Source organism: Dermacentor albipictus, chromosome 4, assembly GCF_038994185.2.
Source record: "Dermacentor albipictus isolate Rhodes 1998 colony chromosome 4, USDA_Dalb.pri_finalv2, whole genome shotgun sequence".
Taxonomy (NCBI): Eukaryota; Metazoa; Arthropoda; class Arachnida; order Ixodida; family Ixodidae; genus Dermacentor; species Dermacentor albipictus.
Window position 1 is genome coordinate 123,459,550 of NC_091824.1, and position 22,283 is coordinate 123,481,832.

At 44.5% G+C, this 22,283-nt stretch overlaps 1 protein-coding gene across 1 annotated transcript in view; it reads right to left on the reverse strand.

Moving 5' to 3' along the window:
• Nucleotides 1-22,283, reverse strand: part of qvr (protein quiver) — a 50,812-nt gene that overhangs the window by 12,299 nt on the left and 16,230 nt on the right. Inside the window, exons 2-3 of the mRNA XM_065428886.1 lie at nucleotides 5,948-5,998; nucleotides 3,153-3,293 (exon numbers count right to left, since the gene is read on the reverse strand). Coding sequence (XP_065284958.1) covers nucleotides 3,153-3,293; nucleotides 5,948-5,998 — 192 coding nt within the window. The remainder of the gene's footprint in view (nucleotides 1-3,152; nucleotides 3,294-5,947; nucleotides 5,999-22,283) is intronic.

Here is a 22,283-nt window from a genome sequence, read left to right on the forward strand (position 1 = left end):
GAATCGAACAACTACCAGAGCCGAACAGGCCCACTAAAGAGGAATTTGTACGTATAGTCAGTCCCTACAGTCGGTCCCCGTCGTCACACCTCATAACCCTATTTCTCACCCCTTCCCTAGGTGCTACAGGGAGACAGAAATATGAAGGGTAGAGACAGGAAGGTTAGCCAGAGTGATTATTATTATTATTATTATTATTATTATTATTATTATTATTATTATTATTATTATTATTATTATTATTATTATTATTATTATTATTATTATTATTATTATTATTATTATTATTATTCCCTATGATACGGGGAGGTGAGAAATAGTCACCTAGCCTGTTCAAGTGTAAATGTCCGGTTGGCGGCCCTCTATTGAAAGCTCCATTAGGACGAAGGCTAAAAGGTGGCGAAACTGAGAAAGGAAACAAAGGTAGGAAAGAAGTAAATCTACGCGGTGTTGCAGGAAAGAGGGCGCAACTGCTTGCCTTGCCTTTTCTTAAAGGTGTACAGACAGAAAAATCTTGTCTCGTTTTTATTGATTTGTTGGATAGCCGTAGACGCAGTAATTATTCCTCGGAGCCTCAATCCCCCGAAAGCGCAAAAATTATTACGTTACCTCCTAATGACAAGTTCAAAACGCACGCCAACTTCAGCACGGCTTCGGACGGGAAAGACCGATCACGCCGTCGAAACTTATAATGCGCACGCACGCACGCACGCACGCACGCACGCACGCACGCACACACGCACACACACACACACACACACACACACACACACACACACACACACACACACGCACGCACGCACACACTGTGGCCGTACGATCACAAGCACTGTCCATTCAGCACTCAACAAGACAAGAGGGGAGAGCGTGTCCCTCTACGTTTCCAAGACAAGTGCACATTTGGAAAAACCAATTTGCCAGCTTACGGCCACACAGTCATTGTATGGCCTCCAATCAGTGCACTGGGTCAACGCAGCCTAGACAAGTTCCTAGAAAAGATCCTAGACATCATAGATAAGACCCATCCTAGACAAGAGGTGTTGCGTTTAGTAGACAGGCGGGTTCTCAAGTTGTTTGTGAAACCACGTGACCGCCGCCTTCGCTTTCAGTGACGTGGATTAATCTCCCTTTTTTCGCGTCTGAAACCGCGCTGCGCTTGACATAGGTTTTGAATGGGTCGTATAAAAGGCACTGCAATTAATTATTTGTGGCGTGCTCTCGGGGATTTGAGGCTTCGTACCGTGTGATCTGAGTGATATCGGTTCATGTTTGCCTGTGAGCGCGTGGTCTCATGCTTGCTAAATTAATTCGTACGCGAATGTTTACTGCAAATTATATGGCCTATAAAACTACAAACCTTACTTGGTGTAGTTGTTTAATACTTTGCTATCGCTATAAATGCTTCGCCTTTCGGGCGAAACTGTGACATTTTGACTAGATTTGAATTTTTTTCACCACATTAGTGCGTCAGTACAGAACATAACTCACCTAAATGGTGAGGATAGCGGGGAAAAGCTGCGTTTAAGCAGCTGGAAAAGACCCGCCACCCCCTGTTCATTGCGTGTTGATATGTTCATGATATGCTAACATTGTTCATGACATATTTTACGTTATGCTTCACATTCGTTATGAAGCAGTGATAGGGGTCAATTTTTGCTTCCTACAATATTTTGCGTTTTCGATATGTATTGTAGCTGTGAAATTTTAAGGTTTACTTCTTTCTCTATAGCGACATTTCGTGCTCTGAGCGTTTATCGCGTTTATATCGTCTTAAAATGTGTTTCTTATGCGTTTCCGATAGTCCGTCACTTGTAATATATTTTTGTTTCTCATGCAGAAACGAGTAGCCGGCAGTATCTCTTGGTGCCAACATATCCTTTTTAGTCGTGTCAATAAATAAAAATATTGAAAATGCATTACAAGAGTTCCGTTTCTACTTACCACCATGTAACGTTATCATTTTTCCTCCCCCCCCCCCACCCCTCATGCTTCTTGGGCATTGTTTCCCTCACAAGAATGCTACGCCATTCCCAGGTAAACTGTTAAAATAAAGCATCGTGCAGAAAACAGCATGGGTGGTTCGATATATGTGCATTGGGTGCGTGACGAATCAACATCAGCGTCATGAACAGTGAGGCTCACTGGTAAAGAAAATATCCAAATAATATTTCGAGACGTATTACATCCAAGCTTTGACTCGAAGGCGTCTTCTATAACTTTTATTTATTTATTTATTTATTTATTTATTTATTTATTTATTTATTTATTTATTTATTTATTTATCCTTTAAGTGTCAAGTGCATTACGGAGGGTAGTAGTCATGAAAAACAAACGAGAAACAATGAAATGTTCAATATGTTGCAGTACACATAGAAGACACAGCTGATAGAGTAATGCTAGCTAGCGACTAATACAAGAGAATGTAAACTTGAAGCAAATGACAAACAATTACAAAGTTAAAAGCATCGAAGCTTGAGCACAAATAATAGCAGTCACGTATACAATGTCAACCAACACTTATCGCAACGTGGTTCCATTGTTAGATCGACCGAACGCTTCCCGTCAAACTTTTTTTTCTTTATGAAGCTGATATGTTCAAAGTGTGCTGGTTTGAATGCTAGTTAGGTGATCCCTTTAAGAGTGTGCTACACTGCACACAGAATAAAGGGTGCCGTAGCAGCTAATCTATACAATGTCAACTAATTCTTATCTCAACAATGCCCGTATGAGGTTGGTTCCATTCTTAGATCGACCTAACGCTTCACGTCAAACCTATCTTTTTTTTTTTTAGTTTACAAAGAGGATACGTTCAAAGTGCGTTGGTTCGAACGCTGGTTCCTTTAGCAGTGTTCCACACACAGCACACTGAGTGAAAGGATCAAGCGGTGTCAGTTGTGCGCGTACGCGTGCGTGCGTGCGTGCGTGCGTGAGTGAGTGAGTGAGTGAGTGAGTGAGTGAGTGAGTGAGTGAGTGAGTGAGTGAGTGAGTGAGTGAGTGAGTGAGTGAGTGAGTGAGTGAGTGAGTGAGTGAGTGAGTGAGTGAGTGAGTGAGTGAGTGAGTGAGTGAGTGAGTGAGTGAGTGAGTGAGTGAGTGAGTGAGTGAGTGAGTGAGTGAGAGAGAGAGAGAGAGAGAGACGGTGATCGTATACGCACGCTTTCCGTGCCTCTTGACGATCTTGACGCAGCATCCCTGGCACTCCCTCAGCGTGGGCAGGCTCTCCTCGCTGTGGTTGAACGGGTCTCGGCAGCGGGGCTCCTGTTCCGAGTTGCAGTCGTAGCACAGGATGCGAGAGTCTGCGCACCGCATCGAAACGACCTTTACGTACGCGACGCTACACGCGAGAGGCTATACAGGTTAGCAGCCAAACGATCGGCATGCTGGTCCGAACCTGCGTAACGAACAATGAACGGGATAACGAAAGAAAAGGGCACGCGCGCTAAGTGCGCTATCACGATAGCACTGGATAGTTCTACGAAGCCTCATCGAAGACCTGCGTGAAGCAAGTACTCCGGAAGTGCTTCTACGTTAGTTAAGAGAAAGCATATACCTCACAACCCTAATATCGAATAATTAGTTTATTTTAGGAGCTCGCATGATCGCGCCGAACTGTTGCACTTTGGTTTATGGGATATATGAAAAGGCTACAGCACAATAAAAAAAAGAAAACACGGACCGCGATGAGATGATAAGGACGAGCGCTGAGAAATGCTCGTCCTTGTCATCTCGTCTCCGTCCGCGTCTTTTCCTTTTTTTCTTTTCTTTTTTTTTGCGCTGCCGCCTTTTCAGATATGCACCAACATGTCCGATTCGCCGCTTTAATCAATTTTATGGGACACATCTGCTCTCGTAAATTTCACTGTTTTGGATTGAAGCGGTTTTCATTTGGCTCCTGGGTTGACAAATAAATCAATGTCGTATGATACGTTTGTTCTGTGATGTTCGATTCGCCTATACATTAAAAAAAAAGTTCCTTAAATATAGCAACGATATATGTAGTCTTGAACCAACTGGATCTTTAAAAAATGAAAGAAAGAAAAACGGGCGCATTTATCCTTGAAGATGAAAAAATAACGGTACACTTCAAAATTTGCCACTGAAATTCGGCATTTACGTTTTAGGATGATCAGTTAGCGAGTTTTCAAAACATTGATTACGCGATCGTAGTCGTTTAGTTTATGAGGAACTTTTTGCCGTTGACACCATTCAATAATTAAATGTTGGCACGCTTATAAGGAAAACGATCATGAGTCAACAACTTCCGTCCATTATTTTTAATGAAGATGACTTGCTGCACACATATTATATGATAATACACTGTGATAAACCAACAACGAGGATTTCAATCACCGTGCTGCCGCATCTTGCAAAAAATGTTGGAGCACGGTACGTAATACGTGAAGCCATGCATCACCATATAGTTTATATAGAAAGCACGTTAGACGTGCATGAGGACATTTAGATCCATTATCTGCCTGCGGTTTGTTGGGTGAGCGCATTTACACGCATTCACACCCCCAGCTAGACGGTGTCTTCAAGCTGAGTTCCATCAGAAACGTACGATGTACGTAACCGTGACAGAAACTGTAACACACTCTGCGTTTTTCTTGCATTAGGTAGGTTTAACCTGTCTCGAAACGCGAACGAGCAAGAACCAAACGTGCAACCTGTGATCATTTTAGAAAGTCACGTTCGATCTTCGTACCGCCGCCCTGCACGCGAGAGAAAGAGATGGACCTCCGCCAGCTGCAGACGCGCACTTTTCTTAACCTTCACAAACTGCATATCTTCAATCCAGACTTATATAAGGACTCCTGTCCCGGGTGCGGCAGCCCGCCGACGACCTTCCATGTTGCACGGCCATGCTCTGCTCCCCTATTTCCTTTCCTACTCCCTCTCCTACCCCACTTCACTACCCAGGAGCTGTGGGATCACGTCCTCCATTGCGGACCTCCCGATGTTCGCCGGGTCATGATCCATCGGGTCGGTGAGACAACTGCCATCGTCTTCAGAGCACCGGACTAGGAGCCCCTCTAACTCTCTTTCCCATCCCTCTCTGTGAACAATAATAATAAGGTATCTCGCTCTCTCTCTCTCTTATGTACGTAAGCGTTCAACACCGTTAGTGTGCCCCATGCTCCGCCACTGGGTTTCGAGTTTGCAGCATGCTCACAAATCGGTAGCGCGGCTATCGTTCACCATACACTGAAACAATTACGCATACATACGAGGTATACGTATACGTTCCCGTTTCTGTTTATGCTGACGAAGCATACCTTATTCATACTTATTGGTGGCTCATTTTTTTCTTCTGGATAATTTTGTGATATCGTCAATATTTTCGGATCACCTGTCCTGTCATGAGGATAGTGAAGCGTTACATTGAAGGGCGTGGATATCGAAAGCGCGCGACAGTTGTAAGGGCAAAAATGAAAAAAAAAATTATGTGGCCTTCTTTTATAAAGCAAGCAACATGAAGGGAACGCGGCGCTGTATGTCCAGTGCTGTATCCATGAACCGCCGCAGCAAACAAATCTCTGTTTTATTTTTATTTTTTTTGTTCGGGCGGTACGCAGCGAAAATATGAAATAAACAATATCACTTACGTACACACCCTCCGCTAGGCTGTCTAAGGCTATGTAGTTATGTACTTTCAGGTCTTAATAAGCTGCAACACACAAAACAGTTCTTCTTCAGCAGCTTGGTGTCTCAATGCATGTCCCAGTTTTGTCACAATCACTGCTCTCGTCTAGTCCTCTGCGCGCACATTACAGGCGCAACTCCTCCACGTCCGATCGTGGTCTCCCGACAATAGCGGCAATCTGAGCGCTTTAGCCTGCTCACACATCCGTTCCAAAGCCAGAGAATCAAAGCAAAGAAAAGAAAGAAGAAGAGAAAGAAAAAGAATCGAAAAAGGAGAATGGAAAAGAGTAAGTTGTTGGACACTCACTCAGGCACTCTTCTTCGGCCAGGACGCAAGTAAACGTCGCGAAAAGCGAAGCTGAAACAGAGAAGCACACGAGTCAACACAGGGGCATCCTCGGGAGGGTCATCGAGGGACGCAGTGTCGGAGCAGCAAAGAACGAAACAGAAACAAAAGAAAGGAAGAAAAATGAGTAAAACGTTGGCACCAATAAGAGACGGAGCAAAAGTGCGGTGGTCTCCGCGCAAGCAGTCGAGCGAACAATCAACTCCGTGGCAGACCGCTCGTTCCCTCTCAACATCCTCGCTTCTCCCAGCCCTACCTCCTCCCCCCCCCCCCCCCATCACCATTCTTTTCCTTTCGATGCTTGACCGGATTAATTCGAAATGAAGAGGGAGGGGAGAAGAAGAAGTGGGGCAGATAGCAGAGGGCAGGAAACGAACAATTAAGCTCGAATCTCCGTGCGCTTCGGGAGGCAGGCGCCAACTGCAGAGAAAGTTCAACAGCAGCGTTCGAGAGCTCCACTGCAACTTAATTAATTAGCCCCCGAAGCCTTTGGCCGCGCGACTTCCGAACGACTCTGCCGGAACCGCTTATCAAAAGTTGCGCGACGGTGTAGCGGTAATAAACCGTGAGAGGGTAAAAAGCCAGGGGGTATACGCACAACGAGGGTAAGGAAGAGAACTCAAAAGAACCCATGAAAATTTTACGCGTGAGAAGAGGAACACTCTTTAACATCTTTCAGTCACAAATTATGACTCGGTGTTCTTATAGTCGCAAAATTACGAAAATTAATTGATTATGGATATGTCATTTAAGGAACTGAAGTAGCTGTTACTAGTAGACGCGCTAGTTATTATTGAGCCGAGGGCCTTCTGGTCCAAGTAAGGACGCCAATAGTAGTGATACAGAACAACACGTGCAACTTCTCGCTCGCATTGGTTGTGCACCTCTTTAAACTATTGCCTTGCGTCATTCTCCATACTACAGTGACATGGCACTTTTTTTTCGTTAACAGAAGGTTGCGTTTACGTTCAGCGCTATGGTTAAGATCTTTATTGAACATTCATGAGTGAACATTCATGAGGGTATGCTGCGTTTCCATATGGAGACACCTTGACAGAAAGGGACGATGGATACTAGAGATACTTGCCTCGTCATACCCCTAGCAAGCTACTGTAGGTGACGAAGGTGACATATGAAACGACGCATACAGCATACACAAGCACACACAGTAACAAGTGACTAAAGTGTCTGGTCGAAGTTCTTCAGCTCTTCAGAACGAAAAGCTCTGTGAATTCGGCCCCGAGGTCACAGTGGACAACTTTGTTTTTTCTTAATTATTATCATATATCGTTTTTCTTTCTTTTTCTTTTTTTTCATACATGAGGTACGGCAGGGAAAATGTTCGAAGACGTTGTGAATAGCATGGACTTCGATAGTGTCACGTTATAGTGAAGGTGAAGAATTGAACACTGCCAGAAGTGTGAACCAGGAATTTGGGGCTGAATTCACAAATTCACAAATTCGCCTGAGCTCTACGACAAGTCTTACTGCACCAACTGCAATAGATCCCTTAACGTCTATCATTTACTCTGGCCGTGCTCGCAAGCTCACATAAACTGCGAACAGGACAAGCGCAAGCTTGAGGAAGCAATCCGCAGTGAAGAACTAGCTCCCCAACTCTGGGCCGTCCAGTAGGTCCCCGACGCCGCCAGGAAACTCAACCTCCCGGTTCCGTCGTGGGAGACGCCCACTCCATGAGAGCCCAAAGCTCTCATGGCCTGCAGGACGTCGTATGTTGATTTCGTTCCTTCCTTCATTCCTTCCTTCCTTCGCAAATGCTCTTCGGCATCAGCCGTTCGTTTTCGCTAATATGTCCAGGGTCAAGAGTGGCTAAAATTTTCTCTTACGAACAATTCTAGATTAAGATTTTTTTCTTTTGTGTGTGTGTGTGTGTGGATGCGAGCCTTGACTCTTGATCGGGCGAACTTGTGCCCAGAAAGGCAATTAACACTGAACGCACAACGATAGCGACGAGCACAGTAGTCGGCCGAGGAATCCGAACTCGCGGCTCAAGTTCGGCCGCTATTTATACAAGCATCACGGCCACAATAAAGTTCATCCATCTATTTATCCATCACGGTACATTCCAGAGTAATCGCCCGTGTTCGCTTACACCTTCGAAAATGTAGAGCAGCATTAGCGTCGCGAGTGATATCCGATTAGGCAAAATTAAAGTTTAACTATATGCAGGGTCTTCAAATTTAAGCTAAGAGTAATTTTAATAAAAACGCTATGCTAACTACGCGAGATCTGCTTGCACTGCCGGATTATGCGCTTTGGCGGACACAGTTTTCGAGACAGATTAGAGTCACCAAACGCGTACCTAACAAAAACTTCTTAATTAGGTTTCTTACTATCGCGATTGTGACGTAGGTTTATATTGGAAACTTTAAGATAATCGAATTTGAAATTAACTTCACTTTGATTCACCTGGGTTGCTCCGGTTTCGAGATATTTATAATCAATTTTTGCAATAATGCCGCTAATTTCGCATTGAGGACCATGGATCTCGACACAGCGTGAAAACCCCCGTTTGACGAACCTTCCTGCATGTGGCATATTGTTTGCAAGCTGGACGAAGCTGATAAGAGCTGCATGGTGGTGGTATGTTGTAGCTACAGGTGGGTTCAGCCTGGCGATCGAGGCCATCAATTGCGCCGCCTGAGCCTCCTTTTCATTGTCACTGGAGTATTCACCATCTGTCGAACAATGCAGCGTCACTTACAAACGTTATAAGAAGGCACGATGCTTCCTTGCGAGCTATTGGGAGCGAGCTCCACCACAGGGAAAGCAAAACATTGTGCGCGGACATGCATGCAGACGGCTGGCATGACTCAGCTTCGTACAACACCATTTTGCTCGAAGCTGACTGAGGAACCTCCGACATAGTCTAAGGCCTTTACTGTGTATTGCTTCTAGGCGCTCGCACTGACTGACCGAAGGCGACATTAGTGGAAGTTGGTATAGTATCCTACTGGTAACCAACCCTGAACGTAACCCCAGCATAGACGTCGGGCGGTTACTCCAGCGAATTCCAGCGATGTGCTGAAGTACATAGATCCTCTGTGATGACGACGTCGCAACGTTGTCAACAGCGTGACATCACTGTAGCTAGTGGTCCAGAGTAATTCCCAGATATAGCACATGCGCTCTTGGTATCGGCTGGCGAAGACAAACAACGACTCACTTTTCCTTTTTTTTCTCTCACGCTGACGTTGTGTCGAGATACGCACCCTAGAATGAGAAATTAACTGACAAATTAGCTGCCTTTGATATATAGGGCTTTAGTGGTTTTAAAACCACGGTTACCCCGGTTATGAGGTTTTCACATTACAAACAAGACACTCTGTTAGAAACTCTGAAAAAAAATTGAGGTGACAATTAGTTTGTTAGCTATGTCCTATTCCTGCGTGTTGTTTTTAATGAGTTCCCTCCACTGCGGCGTTATCACTCACCCCGTGCTGAGGCTCGCGCTGCTAATTGCGACGTTCCTCGATATTATCTGTCTGCAGCTCTTCGAACATTTCCTTTCTAACATATGCACTCCTCAATGTCTACTTGTCAACAAAGTGTCACGTGTGCTTCATCTTGAATTTTCGATTCCATCACGCGCTGTCTGTGTTATCGTGCTTCACTGATACATATTTCAATTTGCTGTTCTTCCACTTCTTCTAATTTCGCCGCCACATCATGCATGGTGCCACTCACCGGACAGATTAAACTAATTATTGCCGCACAACTAACTTATGATCGAAAGCGTTATTGAAGAAAGTTAACGTACGAAGCGCAAGGATACTTGAGAGCAGTTTTATTACGTTCACCACAGTTGCCACGATTTTCAGGCTGGTCAGACGACCATATCTTACCGATTCCGTAAGCGCCACCGGACCTGCTTTTATAAATACTCTTATGAATTAATGTGCGTGCCCCCTTTACCGCCCCCTCGTTTATATTTCTCTCTCTTTTCAGCATGGTTGTGAGGGAGGACACACGGCGGAACCCTACTTTCCGGAACGAGGACCCGCATTCCACAATGCTATAAGAAATAAATCAACCGCACCTCTGCTACTAAACGACGCCCTCTTCTGCTTCATGTCTTTTTTTTTCTTAAAATAATGGGAGAACGCAGCGCAACAACGCGCAAACTGCGCGAACATAGACGAACAAAATAACACCGCGTCCCCTCTCTCTCTCTCTCTCTCTCTCTCTCTCTCTCTCTCTCTCTCTCTCTCTCTCTCTCTCTCTCTCTCTCTCTCTCTCTCTTTCTCTCGATCCCTTATCAGACACTAAAATTACGGGCGTTCTCGACGTACGTCCGGCCCACTGACCGGTCGACAACTGATCACTACAACAACAGACCCGCGCGTGCTCGAATAAACGAGGCAGCACAGCAGCAGCAGCAGCAGCAAAAAAAAAAAAAAAAAGCAATGAAAAAAGGAACGCGCGTATGCAATAACATTGAGGGGAACAATCAGCGCGCACGCACGCACACAGCCGCGCCGAACGAGCAAGTTAGCTCGGCGGGAACGACGTCCGCCCGACGCTATCTCTCGGCTCTCCGAACGCAGCACGTGCCCGGAACGCTCCGGTACATGCGTGTGCGCGTACGGCGAGCCAATCTGGCGCCGCTATACCACCAGCGCCGACGACAGCACACCAGGCTGGAGGCAGCTCGGGGAGGACGGCTTGATCGGAGCCCGAAATAGGCTCCGCCAAGATACTACAACTCCCCACCCCCCCCCTCCCCCTCCTCAGGTTCTTTCTGCATGCGGGGCATTAATTTCTGCCGGAGACGATTACGGTAGGGCGTATAAGGAGAGGCCCCAGAACGGGACGTCGGGAGCACCTGCCCAACGCGGTAATCGGCGATCCGGTGGGATCTTGCGTAGCTATAGTTCCACCGAGCCGAACGTTGCCGGCTGGCACGGGCAACAACGAAACGATGACACGAAAGAGAAGGGAGGGTCGTATCCGGTGCTCTCGTCAGGCGACCGGAGCTCCCGAGAGCGCGGGCGAAACGAGGGCTTAGTGAACCGGAGAGCCGCAGTGTCGCTCTAACAATCGGCCCACGGTGACAGTCAGTTATGATGCGCGCTGACGGAACAACGCGTCATTAGGCTGAGGGACCATCGAGCTACCTTTCTTCCGTCTTCTCAAGCTTTCACAACGCTCGCACCGGTCTTTGCAGAGCCGTCGTATGCATAGCATTTACGTCCGATATATTCTCGTGCAAGTCGCAGATGACCGCCGACGGCCTGTAGAAAAAAAGTGAACAGCTGTAACTGAGTTTAATGTGTACGATCATATGGTAAGATTGAGAAGTTTATTTGCTGGTGTCGTATTCAGTGCAGTTTTCGAGTGTTCTTGCATGCAATATCCCCTCCAACTCCCCTTCCACTCCCCACACCTACCCCCTTTAATATTGAGAAATAGAAAGTAATTATGCATATATGTGAGCACTCCATTTTCTCTGAAGTGTAAGCCAACACAGATCAAGAAGAAATCGTGGCAAATTCTTCTAAGAAATGCATCACTGCAAATAAGCTTGAAGGGACAAAAATAATGTTTTAATGATTCTGTCAAGAGACAGCGGAAGAAAGCCACTATTTAGATAATGTGACAGCAATCAGTAGATTAACCAGCATACCATACTTTCTAGCAGTCAGCACTATACTGAAGTGATTGCTCTTTAATTTGTCAATGAGGTAATAATTATTGCTTGGATATGATGATGCGACTAATTTGCTTTGAATTTAAGCATCTTCCCTTACTTCTCAGCCTAGCCAAATGCCTGACATGCTAATACGGCTGTATAAGCTGTAAACTAGAGTAGAAAAAAAAGTAAATTCGTTAGAAATTGAGTAATGAGTACGTTAGTTTCATCCTGAAATTATACCACGTGGCAACCCAAACGAATAAAAAAAAGAAACCCCGTGTTCACAAAAGGCTCTTACGCTCGAATTGTCCCTAAGAGCAAATGCTAATCAAGCCTCACGCTGGACATACGATTAGTGAATGCTGCCGTCCAATTGCAAAGTGCACTCGTAAATGAAACGCTTCGTGAAGACCGCCCCGGATTTCTAAACGTCTAGTATGTTTGAAAAAATGGCTGTGGCTTAGGTAAGGTTAAGCCCAGGATGCGAAGCATACTAGCCTTTAGTTTAGTTGTTGAACCACTGTTTAGCTTGGTGAACTGCTGTTGCTTGGCTATATTTGGTTCGGCTAGACGAAGAAACAACTCATGCGTTACTCTGCTTCGCCTTGGACGCCCCGCATTGGACGCGGTGAGCGTCGAGCAACGCAGCGTTCGGCGCGGCAACGAAATGTGTGCCTGAGCAAGCGACGCACGCCTGAGCCTTAGAAACAGCTCGTTTCTAAGGCAACACCGCATTCACTACAGCCGCTTTTGTACCGCTTTGAAGCATCGTACTCGTGGCTCAGTGGTAGCGTCTCCGTCTCACACTCCGGAGACCCTGGTTCGATTCCCACCCAGCCCATCTTGCAAGAGTTGAGCCAAAGCCAATTCTCCTCTGTCGTGACGTCACGGTGTCACGTGGTTTCAAGGCGACACCGCCGCGCCTGAGGAGCTGGGTTGAGCTCTCGTAATATGCTTCGCATAAAACATAGTGTTGTGCCGTTTTACTGGCTACGGTCACAATACTGCTATAAAGAAATCCAATGTTTTCTCAGTTCCCGTGGTCAGTAAACTTTTTCGGTTGACTGTACAGGCAACAGTAGCTGCATCGACAAATGTGTGAAGTGCAGAGTCCGCAGTATCCAGAAAAAGTCGCTCACGCTAGAATTGTTCGTGAGAGCAAATTCCGGCCAATCCTCATGCTGGACATATTAGCGACGGCGGCTATATATATATATATATATATATATATATATATATATATTATTTGTTCATGACTGACTGACCGATGTCTGCGTTACGAGAGACGATTTCTTTAACCGCCTCTAAACTCCTAGTACTTGAGCATCTTTCCGCTTTTTTTTTTCTCATCCGGGACCCCATAGTAATGCGACCGGGAACCGAACCTGCGACCAAGGGCTCACAAGCAGAACGTTGTAACCTATGACAAGCTTCAGCGGAGGTGAGCGAACGGGTAAAACAACGTTACTCTAGCGCTTGGTACTCTTCTCTCGGGGTAAAAAAAAAAAAAGATGTCTCGTTGGCAAACATTTGCCAAGAGCTTTCTCTGCTATCAACCGAGGCTTTTTTTCATCACAAAGACTTGACGCAGGCTTCCTTTTAGTCAGGGCGTTTTAGTTGCTTTGCGCAAGCGATCCAGAAAAGGGGACATATTTGGGCGTTCTCCTCCGTCCATAAACAGTCGCAAGATAGCGCCGCCCGACTTTGTCTTCTTTTCTACGTGCCTGTCCTCCTTCGAGTTTTCTTTGAGTTCACTCGCTTTCAGAATTTACAGAGCGAGAAGAAGACAAAGAAAGAGAGAGAGCGAACGTAAAAATAGAGGTGAAAAGCGAGCATGAAATCGAGGAACGGAAATGCCGATAGAGATAGAGAGAGATATCACGCGGTGTGCTGGGAATTTAGTGGAGAGGAGCATAGGGGAAACGAGCGAGTGCGAGAAAGTAATATGGCGGGAAAAAGGAAAGGGGTGAGAAGCCAGGGGCGAAGGGACAGTGGAAAGGGAAATAGGGTTGTGGAGGTTGGAAGGGAAGTGAGAGGGTCCCTATTGGTGGCGACAACCAGCGCGGCGACCGCGTGGCGACGTCGCCGCTGCCGTACGGGAAGCGGCAGCGGTGGAGGAAAGGAGGGAGGGGGGCCTCCGCTCCTCCTTCTGTCGCAGTGCGAGGAGACACGTGACTGTGTGCGTGGAGCAGTCGATGCCGACCACTGCTCTGCGAGCGGCGGCACCACCGGGTGCAGCTGCGAGTTGCAGCAGCACGGCCTTCGCTCCGATCGCAGAATTACTCCCCGTCGCGAGCGCCAGACTCCCCGTCCTCTTGAAAGGGAATGGTGAAATTAAAGGGAGAATGATCCACAACGACTCATTACAGTTATAACTGCAGCTATACGATATTGTATAGATGTGTGTGTATAGTACTGTGTAACTTAACTTGATTGAGATGCTGCACAAATAAATGTCGCAACCTTTTCACAATTTGTACGCGATCTAATTTCTATAGTCGCTGTTTACGGTTAGCTTGACATCTCTTATATCTTCTTTCGATGTGTTGCGCCATGTGAGTTCGCGTATGTTGTGCATGCAGCCATAAAGTGTACATCCGCATTGCGCTGGTTTATGCGCCACTTTACTATTAGTGGGGGAACGACAACGAAGTGTCTTCTTGGTAGAAGGCCTCTATCTATGTTCTCTGGTTTCTGGCGAAATCTTCTGAATTTCCTGGTGCCTCGACTCCCGGTCTTGTGGCCATGGACGCGGAGTCTTCCAGAGGCCCTCCTGGCCAGAGGTCATCAAGGCAGTCCTTCACGAGGAAGAGAGGAAGCATGCTCAGTGACATCGAGGACACTGAGCTGTACTCCGTGTCGGATGAAGACTCATCGGATGACAGCTTCATCATTGTCCGCAGAAAGAGGGCCAAAAGGAGGACTGTCAAAGCAAATACATCAACACAAGCGAGCACGGCGACTCTGAAGTCAAGGCCCGAACGCTGGCCTCACGCCATCGTATTCGTACCCGAGGAACCTTCAAGCAACCTCCGACTGCTGAACAAGCAATAACTATCTGTTTTCTTGGAAGTGGTGGTGCCGAATGAAATTAAGGACATTCGGATAAATACACGCAAAGGTGTCCTCGCAATCGATGTTTCAAACGGGAGTGCGCTCGAAAAACTGAAGCAAACCTCGGAGCTAGGGCGATTCAAGGTGCGTTCCTATATCCCGAAGGATGATGCATCCACAGCAGGTGTAATTTATGATACTGATGTCGCCATTCCCAACGCGGATTGCCTAGATCCTCGTCAAACCAGCAAGTGAGGGTGTTGTCATCACGCATGTGAGCCGCCTTGGATCTTGGAGATTGCCTACCATCTCACGTCAATGCCGGTCACTTTCGACACCCTGTACGGCCCTTCGTACAAAAGCCTCTTCAATGCCATCAGTGCTTTAGGCTTGGACATGACAAGGGGGTCTGTCCAAACTCGTTACTGTGTCCCCGGTGTGCTGAACCTCACGCGGTGGGCACGTACCGGGCTACTGTCCTAAAGTGCGGCAACTGTAAGTGTAACTGTAACTCTCGCAGCATTACTTTGAGACGTCAAACGCAAGAAATGAATCGGCTCGGCAGTGTTTCGCGTCTTACCAATCCTCGCAGCGAAGGCGGAATGAAAAGCGCTAAGTAAAGATGCGAAGAAGAATGAAAGAAATGACCGGTAGGGGGATAACTAAGTTGGTGCCTGTTTCATGATTTCATGTTTCAGCCGAGACGAGCGTCGTTTCCTGCTGTCCTTTTCAGTTTGGTTTTCCTTCTTTTCTCCAGCGCTATAGCTACCACGTATTAGCTCTGCAAAGGAACAGCATATCTTGAGCTAGGCACGACGGCGACCTCGATAAACGCTAAAAACAAGAAACAGTCGAGGAATGAAAGCGCCGGTCCTTGTGGATCGAATCAAGCAGACACCAAATATGTCTCGCACATCATTATATAAGATTTCGCTCATTCACTCACTAACTAAATCCCATACGCACGCACGCACGCAGGCTGTGAGGCTGCCACATGTGAACGAACAACACCGACCTGCACACTCCTGCAGTGCTGCCTAACGGCTTCGCACATTGTTATATAAGTGTTCATTAATAAACTTAAGATCGCTGCTGACGGACAGTTCACCTCCACTTACGTCACGAAGCACACCTGGAGGGCAGATTTTGTAACATTCCTTTCCTTTTCAGCTTTTTCTCTACCTTTGTAGTTTGGGCTCGAATGCTGTCACGCCACTGCTTTAATATGGATCGATCGTCATCGAAGCGACGGATCTTACGAAGATAGCAATATCGAAGGCGAAGAATTGTTACAAAATGCGGCCCATGGGTGAGTGACTTATCTGGATGAAATTGTAAATGTTGGCAACTATGCATCACCCGGAATCTCCAAAATCAATAAATTATTCAGTGATCAAAGACTAATAACATGAGGTGATACAAAAACGACCTGGCGATAGAGAGAATCTCGCAAATGTGCTTAAACAGTTAACCTGAAAAAAAAAATGACGCATAGAGCAATGAAAGGGCACGTTCTACAGCTCCCGCAAATAAGCACAAGTCGAGTAATCAAGCCATTCAAATAGTACAAAACAATATTTAAAGATTGGCACATGGTCATGCAAATTGTCGATACGATATTGCTGTCAGTAAACCAAACGAGACAGGCACCGCTCACAGGAAGATGAAGGCTTGAACTGTTTAAAAGTGTTCGAACAAGAAATGTCATTGGGGCCAACATTACAAGGGGACCTGCTCACGTCAGTGTAGCAACTGCGTGGATTGGTCACTGTTGGAAAGCAGTTGCTTCTCTGACGAAGAAGAGTCCCACTGTCGAAACGTTGGCTCCCGGTACCATTCCTACGTTATCGCTGTTTTTCACATTCAGAAAAGAATGTCACGTAGATGCTAAACGTTAATACATACAGGGTACGTTTAACTTGAGCCAAACTTTAAAAACATGCAAATTCCACGTACCTGAACCGAACCAAGGTAATGTTGTTTGCCGTCGCTTGGAGATACTCGGATTGTTTCTTGAATTACGCCTAATTACTCAATCAAACTTAATTAATTAGTCAACGTCTATATTATTATAAATATATTACAAGAGTCAAATAGAAAATTGTACAGCAACATGAAAAACTCCCGGTGCAGCTTTCTGTTGCTCAATACGTGCTACATAAAAGTGTTTTTCCGAGCGTGAAAGAAGCCCGCGAATACACGCAAAATTACCGCGCGACTGGCCGCTCGAGGCACTTCGCGCGTATTCGCGGGCTACTTCCACGCTAGGAAAAACTTTGTTTTTTTTTTCAGCACGTATTGAGAAACAGAAAGCTGTATCGGGAGTTTTCATGTTGCTCCAGGAATTTCTTTGTTGGCACTTTTCTTCTAATTAAACTTTTTGAGAAGCTGATTAATTAATGAGGATTAATCATGTAATTAGGGCTAATGAAAAAGATAATTCGAGTACCTACAAGCGACGGCAAACGACATTACCTTGGTTCTGTCCAGCTACGAAGCATTTGCATATTTCTTTAAGTTTGGCTCAATTTAAGTGATACACCTTGTAGATACAACACCTCTTTAAGTGTATAAGGTAACCGAATGAGTGAAGGGGTCGCAGATTACAGCAACCTGCGGCTCATGGGCTCATTATTGCAGGGATCCGGATTGAATTTCTAACGTCTAAGGCCGTGTTGCGGACACGAAAATATCAGTAAGCGAACGCTCTTGATTCGCCCCTATCAAAATGCGGCGGTCTCGCTCAGCGAGGAATCAGACCCCTGCTGCTCATTTAGTGCTCTTTAAGAAACTCGTAACCTCGTTTGTTACTCTGTTAGATGTTTTTTTTTTATTATTGTTATTTATAATCATTATGCGGTCCTTTTTATTGTACGAATAATCGCTTATTAATTAGTAGGGGCACTCGAATAGCGAAATTTTCGACTCGAATGGAAAGAAAAAAAATGGAAATGGAAGAGAAATGGCCTCCGAATATCTAATATCAAATATTACCATTTTCTGAAAAAAAGTGAAACGAAATGTTCAATGTAATCTGATCGGCAACGAAAGACTTGTTTACATTATTTGATAGATGTAATGCCGTTAACTGGATGCCAGATCACTTGAGAAACTTATAAATGAAAAAAACAAAGAATATTTAGCGTAACCACATATCTGATGCACAGTAAGGAAAAAAGAAACAGCTCAATTCCAGGTACATCTAGTAGAGTGCAGTGCTTGTTGAAGGAACCAATAGCGACACTACAGCACCGCGCATCGTTCCGAAGGAAGCCATAGGGAGCGAGATGGGCCAGGAGGGAGGAAGAGGAGGAAATAAAGAGAGAAGGCAGGGATGTTAACCAAAAATGCGCCTGGTTGGCTACCCTACTCTGGGGGACGGGAAAGAGGGAATCGAAAGATAAGATAGAGATAGGGAGGAGGAGCATGCCAAGTAGGTAAACTGTTTGAATCCGAGACTACAGTAACATTTTGTGCAATGCAGCTAGTCATCGCTTGTACTGGATTGGTCAACCGTCATTTAGGCTGTCGGTCCAAATATCACGATATGAACATTTCCTATTGATGTAATAAGTTTTGATTGATTGATTGATTGATTGATTGATTAATTGATTGATTGATTGATTGATTGATTGATTGATTGATTGATTGATTGATTGATTGATTGATTGATTGATTGATTGATTGATTGATTGATTGATTGATTGATTGATTGATTGATTGATTGATTGATTGATTGATTGATTGATTCAGATATACGGACACAATAGACTAATGAAACAGGTTGCAACGGCTGATAATGCCCAGTTCTCTTGTTACAAGTGAATTTGAACTTGTCACTTTAGCAAAGATGCTTCGAAAATTTTTCAGGCCATGTTCCCGAATTCTATTGGCGGTTTGGCCCCTTTAATTCAATAAGCGCTAATTTTACTAGTATTTTCTCGCTAATGGGTGAGTTCGGGTGTAGGCCTTACAGGCAAACGAGAACACTGACTCAAAGGCTACCAGTGCTATTGCTTTGTGGAATGCATAGCGTTGTAATCAAAGGCGACGACCAGTTTGTAAGCACAATAGTGCAGCCACACTGTGGCGGCTGTTCTGCATCAACATTTTAAAACAAATTCGATCATTCTTTTTTTAACCTATGTGCATGCAAATATGATGCGCGAAGAACATCTTTAATTAAACAAACAGCATTCCTAAGACTATTCCACTGATTTATTGCGCTGCATAATATGCCTTTCTTTCTTTCTTTTTTCGGGGGGCTATTCGTCTCCTGGCCCTCAAAGTTCACGTTGCTGCCCTGCGTGGTATGACGTTTGCACAACGTCTTTTGTCCGCTGTATTCGTACGTTTGCGCAACGAGTGTGGACATTTCTTGTGCCTGTGCTTGTTGCCTGTGAACGGGTCATGCAAATTCAGAACAAACTGTGCCAAGTGGCCCTCACCGTACAATGGTTTAAGTTCAAAGAAGTATTTTCTCCTGCTCATGCTTCGCGCAGAGCTATTACTCCTATTCGTGCATATCCCACGGGGGGCACACAGGAATGCTGCCCCTCTTCAAACTTCCCAACAATTGTGGTTAAGTTCGTTCTATAGTTGGCAACGAAAACGTTCGTAGTTGTTAGATTACGTTGGGCTGAAAATAGGAAATAAGTTGGATGAAGTACCTAACAAGTTCCTGAAATCCCGCGCTATAACGCGTTTAAGTCACAATTGGGCGGGTGCATTGCTTCGTGCACAAAAACAGATATCATAGTTGTATGAAGTATACTTCGCGGAACGTTCGAAGAGCGCAAACCTCCCGTATAAAGTTACAGTAACTGAATTTTTACCTCGATAATGTTAAATTTAGCAGAAGGCTTGCTTACGAACTATTGATGCAAATATACAGAAAGGTCAGGTTCACCCGCTTCAAATACTGCCGCAGGCTTAGCTTGCATAACTTTCGACGAAGCTTTTGTAGCGGAGCTAACGAACTCCAAACATCGTACTTCGAGGTTTTAAGTATTGAAACTTCCGGGCGTTTTATACTTCTTTTGCTTTTCATTAAGAGAAGATGTTAAGCAAAGATGTATGATTTTCGTGGTCACCTTAATTTCGCTCCTTTCCTTTATAATCACGATATTTGGTCTGAAAAATGCAGCACTCGTTTAATGCGAAAGTTGGTGCGTTCCGTGTGTAATTGAAGCGAATCGAGTTGTGCTCGTTGCTTTATAAAAGTTGCTTGATAAATCGAGTTGCTTACTCGTTGCTTGAAAAGTTGATAAGACAGGAAGACGGGTAATAATTCAGAGTTAGTACCTCGAGCACTCGTACACACGGATAGATATCACAACTGTTTCAGCAAGAGCTCCAGCTCGAGCCCGGGTCTGGCTTCAATATATGTCAAAACAGATGCGACTAATTGATTCATGGGGTACACTGTCTCAAAGCAACACTGTGGTTTTGAGAGACGCCGCAGTGGAGTGCACAGGATAATTTTGACCTCCAGTGATTCTCTGACGTCCACCTAAAAATAAGTAAACGAGCGATATAATAAACATATCGGGAGAGCTTGAAGGCTCCACATGAGGCAAACGTGACATTTTAATGAGCCCGAGTTTAAGATTCCTGCTAACGTAGCTAAAGGAACCAGTGCTGTCATTTTGGTGTATTTTTTCCTGTATAGAGCAATTTTTTGCGCATTTAGAATATTTATTTATTTCAGGCATACTCCAAACCCAACGGGGATTTTAGCAGGAAGGGCATACATCTAATAAACATATTACACAAGCGTAAAATAGTTGAACATGTCCCAAATAAGAGTTTGGAGGAAATACAAAAAGAGTTTGTTGCGCGTACAGTCAATTAACGAGCACATATGGTATAACATGTATAATGAATGAAGCATTAATACAGAAGTTACAAAGTGCGCGCCATGAAAAAAAAAACGCACTTAGTGAATGGATATAGGTCGTACAAGATTTAATCAATGTCTTTATACAAAGCAAACGGTAAGGTTAGAACTTTACAAATAGTTTATATGTGGGAAACATTTAGGTGGTTTTCAAGTAGTGACAGGAAATTATCTTGATTGTTGCAAATAGTAATATATGTAGGCAAGCTATTCCATTCCCTTATCGCCTGTGGAAAAAAGGAAAATTTAAAGCAGTTAGTTATAAACCAGTATTCCTCAAGAAACTGGGGGTGTTTATGACGTGAGAGTTTAGTTTCTGAGTTAGATAAGTATTTGGTGCTATCAATACGAAGCGCATTGTGAAAAAGTAGAAACATCATTTCCTGGCGTGCGAGTTTGGCGCTGTTACGGAGGGTTAGTATTCAAGTGTTTGCCATTTTTTCGGAGGAGGAGTCAGATATGCGGTATTTGATAAAAATAAACCTTACTGCTTTTCTTTGCACGCTTTCTAGTTTATTATTTAAGTTATTTGTGGATGGGAACCAAACGACGTTAGCGTACACGAGTACTGGTCTAACAAATGTGTTCTAGGCAAGAAGCTTTGTTGGGTGTGGTGCTGATTGGAGGCGCCTTTTCAGGAAAAAATAGCCGTTGCTTGGAGATGACGTTGCATGATTTACGTGTGCCTCACACTTCAAGTCACGTGATGTGATTAGTCCAAAATACTTCTGTTCTTTAAGTAGGGTTAGTTGGGTGTTGCCGAGTGTGTAAAAAAAGTCTGATTTACTCGTAATGATTTCCCTGGTTATTCTAAGTAAAGCTGAGTGACCTATATTTAATGTCATTTGCCATCAGATGCACCATTGAGATACTGATTTTAGGTTGTTTTCGAGGGTTAGGTGGTCATTGGGGCCGTTAATTTCTTTATATACTATGCAACCATCGGCAAAACTCCCAATAGTTAGTCTTGATAGATGCGGGTAGATCATTAATAAAAAAGAAAGAAATTGGAGCCAGGACACAGCCCCGAGGCACACCTAATCTAACATTTTGTAATTAATTTGGACAAAGTGTGCGGTTTATAAGGTAAGCACTGATCTAGTCACTAATTGGTGCTTTACCTAATATTGATTCAATCTTTATAGCTCGTTTTTTTTCTTCTTTTTTTTGTGGGATACCCGATCAAATTATTTCTAGAAGTCAAGTAGAATTAGATCTATCTGTTTTTTATTGACAATGGCTTGTGACACTTCGTGTAATAATTCGGTTAATTGAGTTACTGTAGAAAGACTTTTGTGGAAACCATGCTGGAATGGTGATAGAAAGCGTTTTTCTTCGACGTAGGTAGCAATGTGTTTAAGGATGATGTGCTCAAGCAACTTACATATTGTACTGGTTAGTGAAATAGGACTGAAATTGGAAGTGCCAGTTTTGTTACCTCCTTTGTGAATTGGGGTTACCTTAGCCATTTTACATTCGCTCGGGAGGGAACATTTTGTTAATGATTTGTTAAATATTAAGAATAAATATTTGGAAATCCATTCAGCGTGCCGCCTTAAGAATTCGTTTGGTATGTCGTCAGGTCCAGCTTTCTTTTCACAGTCTATTTTTAACAATAAATTAAGGATTCCTGCTTCGTTTAGGGAGATGGTATCTATTCTATTCGAACTATGTGAGTGAACATGGCA